Genomic DNA, 20,785 nt, shown 5'->3' with positions numbered 1-20,785 from the left:
AATAATCAGTCTATTTCAACCCCATTTTATTTTCATTGTCTCTGTTTTTGGTACTTTAGTGGTAAAATCGATTCAAATCTCATTTCATTTTCTCTATCCATGACTTGGATCTCAATATGATTTATGAGATTCAAAGTTCAAAAACTAAAATTCGTGATGAAAAAAATTAGTTGAAGAAAAAATTCGATGTAAAGAAGTGCAATTGCTAAATACACTTGCTAAATACAAAGTTAATTCGGTTAATTCGGAAAAATTAGAGAAAATGAGGTATTTTTAACTTACGAACGGGTGATCGGATCTTAATGAAATTTGATATATAGAAGGATATTGTGTCTCAGAGCTTTTATTTTAAATTCTGACCGGATCTGGTGACAATGGGGGAGTTGGATGGGGGAAACTAAAATCTTGGAAAACGCTTAGAGTGGTGGGATTAGGATGAAACTTGGTGGGAAAAATAAGTACAAGTCCTAGATATGTAATTGACGTAACCGGAACGGATTTGCTCTCTTTGGGGGAGTTGAAGGGGGTTTTAATTCTGAAAAATTAGAAAAATTGAAGTATTTTTAACTTTATAACGGGGGACCGTTTGTGAGGTATTTTTAAATTTGATAAGTCTCAGAGCTCCTATTTTAAATCCCGACCAGATCTGGTGACATTGGGGGGAGCTGGAAGGGGAACCGGAAATCTTGGATAACGCTGGGAGTGTGGAGATCGGGATGGAACTTGGTGGGTAGAATAAGCAAATGTCGTAGATACGTGATTGACGTAACAGGACGGGATTCGCTCTCGTTGGGGGAGTTAGGGAGTCCAGTGCTTTGGCGAGTTTGAAGCTTCTGGACGTGCTTGGATGATGAAAATTGGTTGACGTGTCAGGGACAAATTGACTTGATAAAGTCGTTTTCCCCGATTCGACCATCCGGGGGGGGGGCTGAAGGGAGATGCAAAATTAGAAAAAATGCGTTTTTTAACTTACGAGTGGTTGATAGGATCTTAATGAATTTTGATATTTAGAAGGACCTCGTGTCTCAGAGCTCTTATTTTCAATCTTGACTGGCATTAAGCCTCTGATTTTCCCTCTAAATTTATATATAATCTCTAGCAAAATCTATAAGAATCTATAGATTCTTAGAATTTTGCTAGAGCTCATGCCATATGAGCTCTTGGCTCTTGGCTCTTCTGACCTCGGTGCAAGTGCCATATGAGCTCTTAGCTCTTGTTTTATAGACCAGACTAATTAAAACCCCCTCTTATTTTCATGGTTCGTGGTACTTGTACTGGTCAAATCGTTTTAAATCACATTTTTCATTTTTATTCTTCTTACTACTTTTAATAATCAATCTGTTTCAACCTCATTTCATTTTCATTGCTCTTGTTACTTTAACTGATCAAATTGATTCAAATAATCATTTCATTGTCTGCTCTTGGTACTTTTAGTGGTCAAATCGATTCGAATCTCATTTCATTGTATCTATTTTTAATACATTTACTGGTCAGACCTAATCAAGTCTCGCTTTATTTTCTTTGTTGTTGGTACTTTTACTGATCAAATCGATTAAAATCCCCTTTCATTTTCATATTCTTGGTACTTTTACTGATAAATCTATCCAATTCAAACCTCGTTTCATTTCCATTGTTATTGGTACTTTTACAGATCAAATCGATTAAAACCCCTTTTCATTTTCATGGTTCTTGGCACTTATCAATGTAAAACCGATTCAAATCCCGTTTCATTGTCAATGTTCTTTGCATTTTTACAGATCAGAACCGACAATCTGTTTCAACCCCATTTTATTTCACTGTTCTTGGCACTTTTACAGATCAGAACCGATTAAAGCCCTCTTTTATTTTCATAGTTTTTGGTACTTTTACTGGTCAAATTGATTCAAATACTCGTTTCATTGTCTCTGTTCTTGATGCTTTTACAGATCAAACTAATTAAAACCTCCCTTTATTATCATGGTTCTGGGTACTTTTACTGGTCAAGTCAATTCAAAGCATCCTTTCATTTTCGTTCTTCTTGCTATTTTAATGACGAATGTGTTTCAACTCCATTTCATTATCATTGTTCTTGGTATATTAACTGATCTTGGTATGTTAATGCTCATTTCAGTATTTCTGTTGTTGATACTTTTAGTGGTAAAATCGATTCAAATCTCATTTCATTATCTCTGTTCTTGGTTTCTCTTTCAGGTCAAATCTATTCAAATCCCGTTTCATTTTCGTTGTTTTTGTTACTTTTACAGATCAAATTGATTAAAACCCTCTTTTATTTTCAGGGTTCTTGGTACTTTTACCGATAATACCAATTCAAACCCCGTTTCATTTTCATGGTTTTTGGCACTATGCATATAAAACTGATTCAATTCCCGTTTCATTTTCACTGTTCTTTGTACTTTTACAGGTTAAAGTGGGGGGGGGCATTGTAGCCATTGAGGGGGACATGGGGTCCTGGAAGGGTACATGGGGGCCCAAACTCACGCGCAAGTCCGGTAATGGAAAACTCGTGTACTCTGGACCGTTATATCACAAAAAAGGATACCTCGCTGGTTGTATTCATTGTATTTTTTGGGACCAAAACAAGTGTCATCGATTAATCAAAAAAATGTGTATGTCGAGCAAGTATCTCCAATCACTATGGTGTGTGTATTCTCGGAAGGATGCCAAAAAGGCGCCTGGAAACAATTCACTGATAGTATTTGCCAAATATCTAACTCCAATTGGGAATCCGATTCCACAATAAACCTGTTACGATATAGTGGACTATAGGAAATCTCGGGTCTCATGTTTGATACCTCCACCAGACAAAAATGTTATAAATTCATTGGAAAAACTGCTTAGAAGCTAAAAAACATGTGTCGCTGGGAAAGAAATTATGTTGCCATCTATAACTATAGTTAACAATATTTTATCTGTATAGATGGCAGCAGGGAGAATCCCTGTTCTATGTGGTCTTGAAAAAGTGTCGGTACCGTGGATCGAATAGAGAGCACTCTGCTCAAGTTCGTTGATTCCATACTATTATATATTCGGCATGTTCTTGTTCTAGAATTTGTACCTTCAAAAGAGTTATAGTCTGTTCAGGTTGTTAAAATGGCATAGATGCAGTGTCTTAGGATTGAAGTTAGGTATTTAAGGTTAATTAAGTTGTAGTTTCTGGGGAAAATTAATGCAAAATTAAAATTGTATCGAACTGTAGTAAGGAGCGACCCGGCTCAATAGTAACCGAAATTCTAAAAAATGGAATTTTGATACCAATAGTTATATTTAAAAAATCGCATTTTAATGCTGATTTTAAATATATAACTTTCATAAAGATTAGTCTTACCTATCAAAAGTTACGAGCCTGAGAAAATTTGTCTCATTTTAGAAAATAGGGGAAAACACCCTCTAAAAGTCATACAATCTTGACGAAAATCACACCACCAGATTCAGCGTATCAGAGAACCTTATTGTAGAAGTTTCGAGCTCCTATCTACAAAACTGTGGAATTTCGCATTTTTTGCCAGAAGACAAATCACGGATGCGTGTTTATTTGTTTTTTTGTTGTTTTTTTTCCCAGGGGCGATCGTATCGACCCAGCGGTCCTAGAATGTCGCGAGAGGGCTCATTCTAACGAAAATTAAAAGTTCTAGTGCCCTTTTTAAGTGACCAAAAAATCGGTGGGCACTTGAGCCCCCTCCCACGCTCATTTTTTCCCCAAAGTCACCGAATCAAAATTCTTAGATAACCATTTTATTCATCATAGGCGAAAAACCTAATAACTATGTCTTTGGGGACAACTTACTCCCCCGCAGTCCCCGTGGGAGGGGTTGGAAGTTACAAACTTTGACCTGTGTTTACATATAGTATTGGTTACTGGGAAGTGTACGGACGTTTTCAGGGGGACTTTTTTGGTTTGGGAGGGAGAGTTGATGTGAGGGGGGGTACGTGGGAGGATCTTTCCATGGAAAAACTTCTCATGGGGGAATAGACTTTCAATGAAGGGGGCGCAAGATTTTTTAGCATTATTTAAAAAAAAAACAATGAAAAAATAAATATGAAAAGTTTGTTTCTACTGAAAGTGAGGAGCAGCATTAAAACTTAAAACGAGCAGAAATTATTGCGCATATGAGGGGTTTACCTCCTCGTAATACCTCGCTCTTTACGCTAAAGTATTTTTAGTAATTTCAACTATTTATTCTACGGCCTTTGTAATTCAAGGGTCATTCTTAAGGAATTGGGACAGAATTTAAGCTTTAGTGTAAAGAGTGAGGTGTCGACGAGGGGTGAACTCCCTCGTATACGCAATAAAAACATACGAATATAGAAGTTCGTTACGTAAGTTAATTCATAAATTACGTATATTTTTTACTAATGAAAATGTTCGTAAAAAATTAAAAGTTCTAGTTGCCTTTTAAGTAATCTAAAAACTGGAGGGCAACTAGGCTTCCTCCCTCTCTCCTATTTTCTCAAAATCTTCCGATTAAAACTATGAGAAAGCCATTTAGCCAAAAAAAAAAATAATATGCAAATGTCGTTTAATTATTTATGTGGGGAGAGCCAAGATCAAAACATGCATTAATTAAAAAAACGTCCAGAAATTAAATAAAAAGTTTTTTATATTGGTTTTATTAATATATTGGAGATTTTTACTGTTTTAAGAAGTAGAGTTAAGAGAAAGAGTCAAACTTTAGCGTAAGGAGCGGGGCGTTGAGGAGGAAAAGCCCCTTTCATATACGGAGTAATTTCTGTTCGTTTTAAATTTTAATGTCCCTCCTTACTTTCATTTAGAAAACTTGTCTTTTTTATTTAATAACTCTTAAAACTCCATATATTAAAACTCCAATATATTAATAAAACCAATATAAAAAACTCCATATATTAATAACTCTTAAAACTCCATATATTAATAACTCTTAAAACTCCATATATTTCTTGTTTTATTTTTGATGACTCTATCCATAGCTGATTTTTACACAAAATAAATTGTAAAAAGTTTTATGCTTGGGCTAAATTACTGTCAAAGTTTTTGGCAAAATCAAAATTACGCACGACTGCAGCGCCAATTGCATACGCTGTTTTCTCAATTGGAACACTATTCAACTTTCATTCATAAAATTCTTGATTGACCATTCAGAGTCAAGAGTTAATGCATAATTTTATCTAAAGATGGAAGTTTGAAATAGTTTTCTATCTGTACCAAGAATCTGATAGAATTAAGAAGAAGTATACAAGTGAATTAAAAGAGAATAGTTGCAAAAGAAATCTGTGGCTATGTAAGCTTTTCAAACAGATTTCCTGTAATTTTAATTTTCTATTTCTGACATAAAAGCGTGACGTCAAAATTAAGGAAAGTCCTATGTTATTATTAAACTGTTGCTTAATTATTGACAATTGTGGCTGAGTTGTAGGTCGAACAACTGAGGAAAAGTCAATTTTGGAAAAAGTAATGATTTTGATCTTGGATTCAAACCGTTATTAAGGGACGTGCTTTTTAGAAACAGAAAGGAAAGACAAGAATTGACACTATTAACATACTGTAAAAACCAATTTATAGACTGTGTTTTAAGTAATTTTGCATAATTTTTCATATCTTTCATTTCCAGATTTTAAAGTTGACTCTTTATCAAAAACAAGTGAAAAAGAAAGCAAAAAAGAATGTCTACCAATAGTCCAATCAACACCAGATGTTCAAGGAAAGCCAAATCTTAGGAAAAGGAAGAAAAACACTATTTACGTTGAATCTTCTGATTCTGATATAGATGGCATCAGTGATGAAGGTATGTCATTTAAATACAAACATCTTGGTTCACAAAGAGGTGAAATTCCCCCTCCCCCTCCTTGATACGCCAAACAATTGAATTGTTTGGCGTTGGGAGTTGATTCTTCTGACCTTGCCTTATTTTTTAAATAAAATTGTGAGGCTGTTACAATCCAGTGTCTCTTATGAGTGCTGCGGTCGAATATGTTTTTCTTTCCTGCGAATTGCAGGATATTTTGTACCATAAGTGCTAAGAAGGCAATATGCAATATCTCAAAAATATTGGCCGGTTTAGCGTTGGAACATTCAGTGGATGTTTCTGGGAATATTACCTTTATCAAAAAGAATATCTGCAATATCTCATGGACTGCATAGGGTATAGGGTAGGAGTTTTATGGAATGTTCAGGGTTTTTTAATTATATGAATATAAAATTATGCGTATTCAAATTGTCTAAAAGCTTATCTGTATGTTAAAGGGAATGACAAACTGAACTAGAAAACGCTTTGAGTAACAAGATTTCCAAAAGAGGAAAATACTGAATCTCAGGAGCACCAGAGGGTATCAATTTGAAATAAGGAATGTTAAGCAGGACGTAGGACTAAATAAAAAATATGTTGTAAATCTAAGATGTCAAAGGGGTATATCTGTAATACTTCTCGAATGGATATGGGTATCCGGTGGGAACTTTTAGGAGCGTTGTTGAATTGAATCAAAAGGCACTATTTGCACCCAGGGAGCCTGAACAGCATATATTCAACATTCTAGGAGCGGGTGATGATATTTAGTTGGAAGTTCCGGGGAATGTGGAGAGGGATGCTCAACTAAACAAAAAGGCTCTATTAGCAAAAAGCGACATATTGCTTCAGATGATTACCCTGATGTATTGATATAGACATTATCTTCATACAAAATGATCATCCTTTCCAAGAACTGGCGGTAGTATAGCATAGTCCCACCTGCGCTTTAATATCTCTCGCTTCTCTTCGGGATAGGCGAGGAGGGAGTGCCCGCTGTCTCCAATTACTTTCCAAATTGTATCTATTCATTGCCTCAGCTTAGTCCATCATTCTCAGCCAAGTTCATTTTTCACTATTTTTTTTCGATAGTGACCCCCTCATATAAGGTATGTGGATTATCGGCAGGAAGTTACGGTTGCAAATTTTAATTGATTAATTAATAAATACCAGACAGTCACACAGTCATCCCATCTAGCCTATGCCCACCGCTTAAACCATGGATGCTGAAAGCCGTTGAATGGTTAGACTATTTTTCGAGCGGTAATCATTCGCTAAACATGTACCAACAATAAATTCCTTTTTCACGCCCTTGATCGTTGCTCAAAAGCACGGATGCTTGATGCCGTGGCTAGTTAGACTATTGCTCTAGCGGTAACCCTGGGCTACACACATACCAAAGTGCTGAGAATTGATTGGGCAGTCCATAAGCTATAGAATTTGCATAAGAGACTTGAATTAACGACAGAAAAGTTAAAGATAAAAATAGCTGAGAAAAAAAATTAAACTATTTTCCTGGAAATCTTATAAATTCTCCCTTTTTGTACTGGAGATAGATATATTCATATTTATTTGGTTTTTTGATTAAACGAAGTGAAGTTTTTTTTAACGTTAGGAAAGCATGACCCATCAAATTTCTTAGCACAACCGCTAGGAAAAAGTTAAAAATTAGCTCAAAGGAAACATAGTTTTTCTGGATTTATTGAAGTTTTTCGTCTCAGGGTACGTTTTATTTATGCTGGAGGAATATTGATTAGATGACCTTGTGCTGCTACCACTACTACTAGTAGTAACTTTAGCACCAAGCCGCCTAAGGCCAACATAGCTACCCACTCTCCTCTTCCAAACATGTGCATGATACATTTCTTCTCTCCTTGCACATATTTTTTCATTATCGTTAGGTAATGGAACTAGTTGCCCTACAATCACTTTCTGCTCTTAAAAAGGGCACTAGAACTTCCTATTTGGAATTGAATGAGCGTCCTCTGAATTTTGTACGATCGTCCCTTCCAAATAAAGTGCCTCTTAGAAAAAAAAACTGTAGTAAAACCTTGAAACCTTATGGCCTTCACTATAGGTAACGCTATAGCGTTGCCTCTGATTAAAGAACCCACGTCAAAATAGATGTGGCTTTATTTAAAAGGAAATGCCACGGTAGGTCTTAGAAGATTAGGGTGAGCTAGTAGCGAAACTCTTGTTTGTAATAAAATATTTTTTGTTTGAAGTCTGACTTAAAGCATTCATTTTTAATTTCTACTCTTTTCAAGATTTATTTGTTTATCAGTATCTGTTATCTTTGTACTTGATCCGATTATTAATTTTTATTTACGTTCATTTTGGTGTAAATATTAGAACTTATTAGTTGTCGCAACTGTATTTACTTTAAAAAGTAAGTATTATTTCTGTCTTTTGAAGCTTTTTTTAATATGGTCTAACAGTAAAAGCCTGTTCAGAATGTTCATGTTTTTTTAATAAGTACATATTGCACTGTAGCTTCTTAGTGTTTTGAAAGAAATGGTGGTCCATGCATTATTTTTGTTGACCTTTTTTCGCGTTAAGTTTGGCTTTATTATCCTATTGAATCTAATTGGAGTGTGGCTTGTTGTTCTTCCATGGCCACTTTGTTCATTTCAGGGTTTTAAGTTTTCTTTAAATCTTTAATTTTCTTTCAAATATTTAAATTATTTTTGTTTAATTTTAATAAAGATTGGGGATGAATGAAACCATTCCTTTTTTCTTTTGTGAAAGTAATGATGAATTTCTGTATACAAGCATCTATAATATATAGATAAAAACTGGAATTTTGTGTACTTTGTTTGTTATTTGCTTGAATTTTGCGGCAGAACTTACGCTGGAGACATACTTAATTTTTCCTCTGTGCTGTTGCAAAATCAATTGTAGTCCCAAAGTTCCGGAAGAAAGGTTTACTTTAAAATATATTTTCTTAGCTGGAGCTGATACAAAATTTTGATCATGAACGTATAATTACCTTAGGAAAAAAGTAAAAAGAATCTACGTACTCAGAGCTATTTATTTGATGGAAGAGACTCGAAAAATATTTTTCTATTATGTTCAATATCGTAAATGATTCTTATAAATAGTTAGCTGCTTCTTTTTTTCTAGAGCCAGACGAATATAATAATGAAGCTTGTGAAGAGATTTCTTCAGGAGAATTTTACACCGAAGCAGTACCACGAAAAGGACCTTCAAAGGGCCAAACTTGTCCTGACAGTAAGAAAATTACAGTAATGATAAAGGAATGACATTTCAACAAGAGTTTCCTCAAAAGTGGAAATTTACTGATTATTCCAAAATGGAATCTTTCCTGATTAATAAAAGTGTTAAAAGTGTTCCAAAGTTAACAGTGTTCCAAAGTGTGATAACAAAAGTATTCCAAAGTTGAAGACGCTAACCATAACGGCAATGATGAGCATAATTTTTTTCGCGAGCAAAAGTAATTTTCATCAAAGAACACTAACGACAAAAAGGGGAATTCAAACAATAATAAAAGCTTAATAAGCGGAAGCTTTCAAAATATTCTCAAAAGGCCCTTTTTATATATTAGCTAGTCAAATTATTAACTAGTCCTTGAGGATGACGTGTCTCTCCAGAGTCCCCGAGGGAAGGCTGCAAGTTATGAACTTTGCCCATTGTTTAAATATAGTATTAATTATTGGAAAGTATACAGACGTTTTCAGGGGAGATTTTTCTGATGGAAAAGGGTTGTGTGGCAGGATCTTTCCATGGGGGAAGGAAATTTTCCATAGAAGGGGAGCCGGTTTCCCAGAATTATTTTACAAAATAATCAGAAATTAAATTTAAAAAAACCTTTTTTCAACTGATAGTAAGAAGCAATATTAAAAATTAAAACGAAAAAAAATTATCACGTATATGAGAGGGTCTGCCTCTCCTTAATACCTCAATCATGACGCTAATGTTTTTTTTTAATTTCAAAAAGGCTTGTTATTCTATTGTAAGTGGGCTTTGTGATTCAGGAGTCTTTCTTAAATAATTGGAACAAAAATTTTAAAATTTTGGTTAAAGAGCAAGGTGTTGAGGAGGGGGCAACCCCCTCATATGCGTAATAATTTCTTTTCATTTGAAGTTTTAATATTGCTCCTTACTTTCAGTCGAAAATACTTAATGTCAATAAAAGACGAACAGAAATTAGTTTAAAAACTTTTTTCCAGAAAAAAAGTTTTTAAAGCATTTAAGGAGTACAACTAAACCAAAAATAAGCAGAAATAAAATCACCATTTAAAAAAATGAAACCAAAAACGAATAGAAATTACAACTGATAACAGAGTCTCAGCTCATCAGTGCCGTCTTCAGAAAATTGTTTTTGGTGATATAGAGGAACGGCTTCAGCAAAGCTAGGATTTTATCTAAGGGAAGGGATTTAAACTAATTTAAACTAAACTAGGATTTAAACTAATATCGTACTACTTATTTCGCTTTTATATATAGATATACCTTTTATATATATTTGTAACGGTTTTACTTCTCTTTATGGACATGAAATATATTGTTGTTACAATTTTTCGTAGCCAAATTAAAGTGTGTACCTTTCTTTCATTTCTGGGATATATATATATATATATATATATATATATATATATATATATATATATATATATATATATATATATATATATATATATATATATAAATATATATATATATATATATATATATATATATATATATATATATTCAGTTTTTATACTTCAAAGGCAGATTTAAACTCTAAAAGCCTCATCCCAACTTACTATGAGCATAGTTCAGGCCGTTATATGTTATTCAACCACTGTTGTTTCACTTTGTAAGTAATTCTTCCTCTTTCAGAAACTCACGAGTACAAAGGAAATGGAACATTTAAATGTGAAGTGTGCAAGCTGGCTTATTCAAATGAAGACAGGCTAAAATATCATGAAACAACAGTTTATCATATCCAAAAAGCAGGAAAAAATAATGGTGAGTTATATTTATATAGCAGTGAGAACTGGGGCAAAGAAATTTACCTAAAAATGGGATTGTCTCCAGAAGATTTGAAATGGGTAATGTATGTAAGGGAGAATTAGGGAATATTTAGGGAGAAATAGATTGAGTGATGGTCCTTACAGTTGCCCTATGTGTGGAGAGATGGATGAGTCTTTGCATCATTTTTTAGGGGCTTGCAGGGAGTTGAGGGAGTTGCGCTTGGAAATATTTGGTAGGGAGGTCGGGGGAGAGATTGAATTTTGGAAATTTTGAGAAGTAGGTGTTACTGAAGTATAAATAATATTGGAAAGTTCGTCCGGGAAGGTATGAGGTATCGTGATAATTTTCTTAGATAATTAGTTTTAGTGTCTTTTCAGTCTATGTTTTGTTGCTGTATTTTTTCGGTTGTTGTGTGTATGTCACGATGGCCCAATTAGGCTTTCATGTGAATAAATTTATCTATCTATCTATATAACACTGAGAATTCATATATAAAAGCCTGCTGCGTGCTGGGGCATGCGGTTCTTTCAAAGTGGAATAATCACTTTGGTTATAACCACAAAGTTGAGCTGCAGATGAAATGTGTTAGCTAGAATTATTCTGCATAACATTAAGTAAGGATTTTTATTTTTAACCCTTTTATATCGAAAAGAATAAGAGAAAAAGGCATTATCTATTGGGTTTCATTATGGGCATGAAATTGAATTTCCGAGTTAACTGATTGTTATATTCGAAAAGAGCATAAAAAAAGGCATCGTGTGATATGTTCACCTTATTCGTAGGTCAGTAATAAAAACTGTCCCAAATTTACCACAGAATCATTTATTATCCTATCAAGTTATTTCAAAGTGATCATAATCACAGTTCCTGATCATAAAATTATAATTACTTTAGAAAAAAAGTAAAAAAAATAATCAAAATGCTCAGAATTATTCATTTTATTGAAGATGCTCGAAAAAATATTTTCCTATCTTGTTTAATTACTATCGTAGTTTAGTTTTGAAATAGTTAGTTACTAATTTTTATTTTTTTAGAAATAGACGAATATAATGGCGAAGATTATAATGGCAAAAATGCATTGTTAATAAAAAGGCCGATCATGCAGTCACCGAAAAACGCTTTTGTTTGCAGAATTTGCAATGAATCCTTTCCTCTTCGTCTTTTGTTGCTAAAGCATGTGAAAGCTCATGACAGAATAGAAATTCAGCATTGTCAGTTTTACTGTTCACAAATCAAGAAAAAGCATCCTCTTGACCTTCGTTTTGACACTCAACATAAGACCAGAAATAAATTTGAATGTGATATCTGCAACAAGTCGTACCCTCATCGTAGATCACTCTCAAAACACAAGCGAAGACACGCTAAAGGTCAACAAAATTTGTGCTACATATGTGGTATAGGTTTGTGTAGTCCAGAGACTCTCAATCGTCATATGCAAATCCATACTGGTGAAAAAAGTTTCTTGTGTGACAGATGTGGAATGCAGTTTCGACTTAGAGGTACTCTTAATGATCATATAAAAATGCACCTTCGCAAAGAGAGGGGGCAGACCCCAGATAAATTATTTGAGTGTGAGATCTGTCGTAAGACACTCGAAACTAGAAGGGGATATACATCTCATGTGAAAAGACACACAAAGCCAAAAACACATGGATGTTCATTCTGTCAAAGAAAGTTTTACACAAAATTCACGCTGATTGAGCATATAAGGACCCATACAGGGGAAAAACTTGAGTGCCAGACATGTGGCCATACCTTTGCACATTATGCGAGTTTACATAGTCATATGAAATGTCATCGCCATATGGAACAGTATCAAAAGGCCTCATAGATGTTAGATTCGCATTAAAATGTTCAAGAACAGAAAAAGACTCGTGTAAATACTCGTGCTGGTGCTAGATCATATAATTGCAAGCAATGTGACAAGGGTTTCAGCACTTATGGGGCTTTCAGAGTCACTAAGAAAAGCCAAGCAGGAAAGAGATTCAGAGAAAAGAAGTACGGCTGTAGCATATGCAGTGAGGTGTTTGTAGCGCCTGCTTATCGCAACCAGCATGTTTCTTTACACGCAAATCCTAAGCCTTTCAGTTGCGAGTTCTGCAGCAAGAGCTTCAATGATAAGAAAAGTATGGTTGCCCATGTGCAGCGTGTTTATCCTGATCGTAATCCATTTAAATAAAAGTGATGTGGTAAAACTTACAATTCCATTAAAAAATTCTCATTGGCATTACCTCTCGCATTTGTGGCAGAAAGGGAAATCGCCTAATAAGATGAAAAATTAAAGCGAATCGATCAAGGCTGACAGAAAGATGAATGTTGAGAAAAAGGTGAATCTGTTTCTATGCAATATTTGTGAGGAGGGGATTTTGTTAGTTGAGGACACTCTAAGCTATTTTAGCTCTTTTCATACGCATTATAAGTAAAAAATGATTGTGGTATTACCTTGAAAAAGTAAAAAAAAATTCTTTTTATCCTATTAATTCGGCCAAAAATTTACAAACTAATTTTGACCTTAAATAAACAACATCTAAAAACGAAAATTAATTAAAATTACCCCTTGAAATCAGAATTGTTTAGCATAAGCCGCTTCATTCATGATGAGTGTAGTTGTTGTTTTCTTGTCTCACAACATTAAATAACTTAAATGAAACAACATAGACAATTATTTCCCTGCAAAATCAAGCTAGTCGTCGACTTTTTTATCATCATTAATTATCAATTTGTCTTAAGTCAAAGTTTTTCTAATTAGGGGCTAAATTTTGTTTTTTATTTTTCACATACTGATTAAAATAGATATTGTAGAAAGGATATTTTTTAAATAGTTATTCAGTAGGCCTATTTTCGTTTAATTTTTCTACTTTGTAATATTATTCGTGCTTAGTAAATGCAATAATTTTAATGGGTTTGATATGTTGCTTGAGATTTTATACATGGTTTTATCTCCAATTTTTATTTCTTAAATAATTAGAACAAAGTAGTTTTAAATAAACTTCATTGCATTCATTCAAATATATTTATTTAAGTTTTTAATTGCCGTTCTATTCTGAGCATTCCCTGGCTAGCTTAGCTTTTGATGTTCTGGTCTTTGATTTTAATAAATTATTGTCTCACTTTAAGAGTGACGGAAATCGTTAACCAGCGATTTAATCACAGAAATCAAGCTACAAAGAATCCTCTTTTCTAACAAAATTAAATGTAATCAAGGTGAAAGTGAATACATTGATATTATTTTAAGTTTTAAAGAATTGTTTGAGTAATTCAGGCTACGCACCTCTATTTTTAGATATTTAGAAATTAATGAGTTTTTTTTGTGTTTCATCATATATTGGCGAACCAAATTTCTTTTGTAGTTTTAGAATAAGATGTAAAATTTTATTCTAAAGTCTATTTTTCCTGCACTTTTGAGACTTTTACTCAGTTGGAACTTGGTTCGAAGGAAAATATATTTATATTACCTACCAAGCAACTCCACACGTAAATCAGATTTAAACTGGTTAAAATTACCATTATCCTTAACATCCTTACTAATTTTGTTCCAAAGTTTGGAAGCTCTATAGACAAAAGAAAAAGAAAACCTACTAGAAGCAAGTCTAAACTTTTATTCTAAAGCAAGGTAAACTTTTATTTTAAACTTTATTTTTCCTGCACTTTTGAGACTTCTACACAGCTGGAACTTGGTTCGAAGGAAAATATATTTATATTGTTAAATTTTTTAGTTTGAAAACTATCCATTCATCGGCCCGTGATTATTATATTTCTTTGACGGTCTCTCGGAAAAGAATCTAAACTTACATAAATAGGGGGAAAAGTTGTTCATTTTCAATGTTCCTTGATCTAAAAAAAAAAGTACAAAGCAAAATACCAAAAATGAGTTTCCTTGATGGACAAAACTAAAATCAGCTATTGAATTGTAGCAACATATTCGCCTCTACCGAGAAACTTCAAAGGAAAAAAGAACCAATAAATGACATAGTCACTACAAAATACAACTGCAGCCAACAGAGAGCCGAACTGAATGTTTAAGCTTAATGTAAATATCTATTACGAATTAGTGCGGTTTGTATTAATATGGTTATATATATATAAAAAATATAACCATCAATTTTTTACGACGTTAGAAAGGCCATTCTCCTAATATATTAATGAAATTATTTTAGTAATAATATAAGGTTAATTTCTGGATGGGCCAAACCTAAATACAGCTTTTTCATTCATACAATTTTGTAAGTCGGATCTTTTCTGCCGGAATTAGCCTTCTTTCGGAGAGCAGGTTGGCAATCGTAAAAACAAAAGGGAATGCTCATAAACCTGTTACATCATGGAATCCATGAGAAATTAAAAAGTTTTAAAGAAAAAGGCATAAAACTAGGAATATAGTGGTGTTCAAACCGTTATGAAATAAATGGTAATGGAAAAGCTGATAAATTAGCAATGGAGGCAACCCTTCGAGGCTCAAGAAGTCCAGAATATACAAATTTTTATTTAAAGTATCATAGAATTACCTGGTTAATAAGGAAATCAGAAAAAACTTTGGACCCTGGACAACATCGCAATCGATATCTAGAAAATTTTAACCAAAAAATATCAGATAAGAACTTTATACTAATAACAAGGAAAGCAGCAAATATAGTACATCAATTTAGAACTCTACAAGCGGCAACAAAAAAACACTTGGAGAAATTGAATTTAAGTAAAACCAATATAGTAATAGTAATAACATAAAGTTATTGCCCACAAGAAACAATAATATCGAGTATAAATAAATAAAAGAAAGGAAAGTGCGACACAAAAATAACTTCAAAAGTTATAAGCAAGAAAAGTAATTAACCAGTTTCAGTGAAGTAAAAAGGCCTAATAGGGTCATAAACAGAAACAAAATTCAAGGTTCTAAAACACTGGGCATCCGTAAGATCATTTATTTATTCAACTTATGTGAAATCAATATGTGTGATTTTGCAAGTGGTCTACAAACTATTCGTCACCTGCTGGACCAGTACCTGAATACAGGAAACGAGGAACAATTATGGGACTCGTCAAGCCTCAATTATGGTTAAGTATCTCTTTTATTATCCCACAAAGTGGAAGCAACTATGGCATTTTTATTAACAGTATATCAAATGTCCTATCGTCCTCAAACTTTAAAAGGATTTTTTTCGGATTGGTAAGATGCTCAAGAAGAAGAGGAAAGGAATTATATGGCGGTTATGCGTTGTTGTCGCCAAATAAGTTATTTGGGGAAAAAATGTTATTTATTAATTTCTAATAGTTTTTTTTAAATAATGGTGGGAAATCCAGCTGCTCCTATTTGGAAGTTCCAACTCCACGGAAAGTCCCCGCCGTGGAAATTCCCTCTCATTTTTTTGCTGACGATTCCACCTGGGAAATTCTCCTTAGCACACTTTCATTTGGAAAAGACTTTAATTTCTGATTGTTTTCAAATCATGCCGGGAATCCCATGTTCCCCCTCCTATGTGGAAAGATTTTCCGTAAATCCCTCCAATGCAAAGTTGCTACCACAGAAAATTCTCCCATGGAAAATCCCTCACAAACTGAAAGATCCTCTAGACAATTCCAAGGTGGCGAATATTCCCCTGGACTCTTGCCCTTAACATATCCACTTGTAAAATTGATTCAGCAAAGGGATACTAAGACACAAAAGGAATTTCGTATAGGGATTGTAGCAAATTCCTTCAGTGTAAAATTTCTTCTTAAAAGTTTACCCGCCGGAAACTTCCCTCTCCGCTGAAAATTTCCCTTATAGAAAATTCCCCCTTCAAAAAAATGCATGTATACTTCCCAATAAAAAATATTATACGTAAACAACAGGCAAATTTCATAGCTAACACGCCTTTGCTTAGGGGCTTTGGGGGTCATAATTCCAACGCGGTGATTCTTTCCCCCGGACTATTACTCTTAATAAATTCTAATGTAAAACGAATTCGGCAAAGAGAAAGTTCCGTCCGAAAAATCTTTTTCCCAATATTCTAGGACCATTAGTTTGATTCGATCATCCGTGGGAAAAAAACAACAACTAAATACACATCTATTATCTTTCTTCTGACAAAAAATATATTCCAGATTTTTACAGCTGGGAGCTTGAAACCTTTTTTATAGAGTTTTTTGATATGCTGAATCTGGTGGTGGGATTTCTATTGAGATTTTACTAATTTTCCTCCTTTTTCAAAAATTAGGCAAATCCTCTCGGGTTCGTAGCTTTTGATGGGTAATTCTAAACTTATTGAATCGCATATGTTTGGAATCAGCATAATAGGCCAATTATTTTGATGCATCTATTGATATCAAAACTCCGATTTTTGGAGTTTCATATACTATTTAGCCGAATCGCTCCTTGCTTGCAACTCATTACCACGAACTTTGTGATTGGAAAGAATTTAAGAGAAAAGGAAGGAAGGAGAAAATTGTGTGGAGGAAGAAGAATTATTTTGTGTGACTAAGAATTTGTTCTGTAGTTCGTTCGTTTTTGCTGACAGGGTACGGTACTCGACTTCAAAACAGTGAAGCCAGCCATAGTTCATGACTAGTTACTTAGACTTCTAATGTTTCTTTCAAAACATCTAAAGAAGGTGGAGACAAAATTTTACCTAAATATTTTTTGAATTCAACTATATTGCAGTTAAAGTTCCATAGGATCAAAACAATACAGTCAAACTTTTAGCAGATCATTACATTTTAGTCATTTAAAAAATGAGAAGTATTATTAAATTCTTATTTGGATATTTATTTAAGTTGAAACCTTCGTGACTTGATTTTAAATACATTTGACATATTCATGGGTGACGTGTTTAATGATAGCAGGATAGCTTATAATTATAAATGACGCAAGAATGATCATTGCTAGAGAGGCCGCGAAATTATTTTGACCTACACTCTTTCCTATACCAAAAATCATTCTTTTAGAACCTTGATTTGCACTTTTATGAGATGTCGGCAATCGGTAAGTTGGTAACACTGGAAAAATAGAAAAAACGGAAGAAATCTTGCTTCCATTTAAAAATTCTTGCTTTGCACTTGCGCAATTTGACAAAAAAAAGGATGTTTTTGCCTGACGTCAGTGATAAATATCGTAAATGATGCAGGATATGTATTATTCTCTAGTTTCACCGTTTTCCTCGAAACTAGAAGATCTCGAAACCGTTTTTCTCGAAGACAGTTGAAACTAGAAGGGGATATACATCTCACGTAAAAAGGCATACTCAGCCAAAACACATGGATGCAACTTCTGTCAAAGAAGCTTTTACACACAATCCATGCTGATCGAGCATATGAGGACTCATACGGAAGGAAAACCATTAGAGTGCCAGACTTGTGACAAATCCTTTGCTCAGTTTGCTGGTCTGTACAGTCATGTGGAATGGCACAGTATCAAAAGGCCTCATAGATATGAGCTTTGCAATATAACGTTTAATAGCAGAAAGACACGGGACGACCATTTAAATACTCACACTTTGGCTAGACCATATAAGTGCAATCAATGTCACAAAGGTTTCGGCACGAATTGGTGCTTAAGACGCCATATGAAAAGCCATACAGGAAAAAGATTCAAAGAAAAGAAGTACAGCTGTAGCATATGCGGTGAAGTGTTTGCAGAGTCTGCTTATCTTGACCAGCATGTTGCTTTACACGTAAATCCTAATCCGATGCAGGTTTTGCAGCAAGAGCTTCAAATATAAGAAAAACATGGTGGCCCATGTGCAGCGTCTGCATCCTGATCGTAATCCATTTAAATGTAAGCTATTTAGTAAAACTTATGATTCCTTAAAAAAAATTCATGTTTGCATTACCTCTAGTGCTCGTGAAAAAAAAATATTGTCTGAAAAGACGAAAAATCAAATCGATCGAGGTTGACGAAAGGATGAATGTTGAGAAAGGAATCTGTTGGTATGCTATATTTGTGAGGAGGAGTTTATATCAGTTTAAGATATTCTAAGCCATTTTAACTCTTCTCGTAAGCATTCTAGGTAGGAATTAACTGGGGTACTGTTTTGAAAAATTTAACAAAAACATATTTATTTCTTATCTTTTTTTTTTTTTTTTTGTTCTCTCAATTAGGCAAAAAATCTATGGCTTAATTTTGACCCATAATAAAATGAGAGGAATAAGAGAACAGAGATAGTTACCTCCCTGGAAACCCAAGCTTGTCATCGACTCTTTTCATATCAAACAGTTCGTGGTAACGAACTGTAGTAAGGAGCGACCCGGCTCAATAGTAACCAAAACTCTAAAAAATGGAATTTTGATACCAATAGCTACATCAAAAGAATTGCATTTTAATGCTGATTTTAAATATATAAGTTTCATCAAGTTTAGTCTTACCCATCAAAAGTTACGAGCCTGAGAAAATTTGCGTTATTTTAGAAAATAGGGGAAAACACCCCCTAAAAGTCATAGAATCTTAACGAAAATCACACCATCAGATTCAGCGTATCAGAGAACCCTACTGTAGAAGTTTCGAGCTCCTATCTACAAAAATGTGGAATTTTGCTTTTTTTGCCAGAAGGCAGATCACGGATGCGTGTTTATTTGTTTTTTTTGTTTTTTTGTTGTTTTTTTCCCAGGGGTGATCGTATCGACCCAGTTGTCCTAGAATGTTGCAAGAGGGCTCATTCTAACGGAAATGAAAAGTTCTAGTGCCCTTTTTAAGTGACAAAAAATTGGAGGGCACCTAGGCCCCCTCCCACGCTAATTGTTTTCCCAAAGTCAACGGATCGAAATTCTGAGATAGTCATTCTATTCAGCGTAGTCGAAAAACCTTATAACTATGTCTTTGGGGACGACTTACTCCCCCACAGTTCCCGTGGGAGGGGCAACAAGTTACAAACTTTGACCTGTGCTTACATATAGTAATGGTTATTGGGAAGTATACAGGCGTTTTCAGGAGGATTTTTTTGGTTGGGGGGAGGGGTTGAGAAGAGGGGGATATGCTGGGGGAACTTTCCATCGAGAATTTGTCATGGGAGAACAAAATTTTCCATGAAGGGAGAGCAAGATTTACTAGCATTATTTAAAAAAAAAACAATTAAAAAATAAATGTGAAAAAGCTTTTTCAGCTGGAAGTAAGGAACAGCAATAAAACTTAAAACAAACAGAAATTATTACCCATATGAGGGGCTCACCTCCTTCTTATACCTCGCTCTTTACGCTAAAGTATTTTTAGTAATTTCAACTATTTATTCTACGGCTTTTGTGATTCAGGGGTCATTCTTAATGAATTGGGATAAAATTTAAGCTTTAGTGTAAAGAGCGAGGTACTGACGATGGGGCGAATCCCCTCATATATGTAATAAAAACATGAGGATACAAAAGTTCTTTACGTAAGCTAATTTATAAGTTACGTAAATCTTTTACCAATAAAAAGATTCGTAAAAAATTAAAAGTTCTAGTTGCCTTTTTAATTAACCAAAAAATCGGAGGGCAACTAGGCTTCGTCCCCCGCTCTTTTTTTCTTAAAATCATTCGATCAAAATTATGAGAAAGCCATTTAGCAAAAAAAAAAATATGCAAATTTCGTTTTGATTATTCCTTTGCGGAGAGCCAAAATCAAAACATGCATTGATTCAAAAACGTTCAGAAATTAAATAAAAAAAAACAAGTTTTTTAACTGAAAGTAAGGAGCGACATTAAACTTAAAACGCACAGAAATTACTTGTTATATGAAAGAGGCTGCTTCCTCATCAACGCCCTGCTCTTTACGCTAAAGTTTTTTACTGTTTTAAAAAGAAGAATTGAGAGAAAGAGTCAAACTTTAGCGTAAAGAACGGGGCGTTGGTGAGGAAGCAGCCTCTTCCATATACGAAGTAATTTATGTGCGTTTTAAGTTTTAATGTCGCTCCTTACTTTCAGTTAAAAAAACTTGTTTTTTTTATTTAATAATCATTAATGTTACCCATTTGTTTCAAATAAAAGGTTTTCTAAGCATGGGCATATTGTAGTATTACTTTGACATAAACTTTTGTTTTTTTAGGGAGGAGGGGGGTTCTAAATTTGCTTGAATATTGATTATTCATTTTGGTTTTAAAAAACAGACAGTA

At 34.0% G+C, this 20,785-nt stretch overlaps 2 protein-coding genes across 2 annotated transcripts in view; both read left to right on the top strand.

Moving 5' to 3' along the window:
- LOC136025467 (zinc finger protein 37-like) overlaps positions 1 to 13,852 on the top strand; it is a 60,854-nt gene extending 47,002 nt beyond the window's left edge. Inside the window, exons 8-11 of the mRNA XM_065701499.1 lie at positions 5,586 to 5,759; positions 8,880 to 8,987; positions 10,602 to 10,730; positions 11,771 to 13,852. Of these exons, the coding sequence (XP_065557571.1) occupies positions 5,586 to 5,759; positions 8,880 to 8,987; positions 10,602 to 10,730; positions 11,771 to 12,567 (1,208 nt within the window). The 3' untranslated portion in view covers positions 12,568 to 13,852. The remainder of the gene's footprint in view (positions 1 to 5,585; positions 5,760 to 8,879; positions 8,988 to 10,601; positions 10,731 to 11,770) is intronic.
- Positions 13,853 to 18,019: 4,167 nt separating this feature from the next.
- Positions 18,020 to 18,427, top strand: LOC136025466 (protein krueppel-like). The gene has a single exon (XM_065701498.1). It carries the CDS (start codon positions 18,020 to 18,022, stop codon positions 18,425 to 18,427), a length of 408 nt encoding a protein of 135 aa, XP_065557570.1.
- Positions 18,428 to 20,785: the final 2,358 nt, after the last annotated feature.

This window comes from Artemia franciscana, chromosome 3, assembly GCF_032884065.1.
Source record: "Artemia franciscana chromosome 3, ASM3288406v1, whole genome shotgun sequence".
In the NCBI taxonomy this organism is placed as follows: Eukaryota; Metazoa; Arthropoda; class Branchiopoda; order Anostraca; family Artemiidae; genus Artemia; species Artemia franciscana.
Note: the sequence above shows the minus strand (reverse complement) of the source record. Positions and strands in the feature narration are given on the sequence as shown.

Excerpts from the sequence above, each read along its gene's own strand:
- LOC136025466 (XM_065701498.1), top strand. The coding sequence starts at position 18,020 with ATGAGGACTCATACGGAAGGAAAACCATTAGAGTGCCAGACTTGTGAC.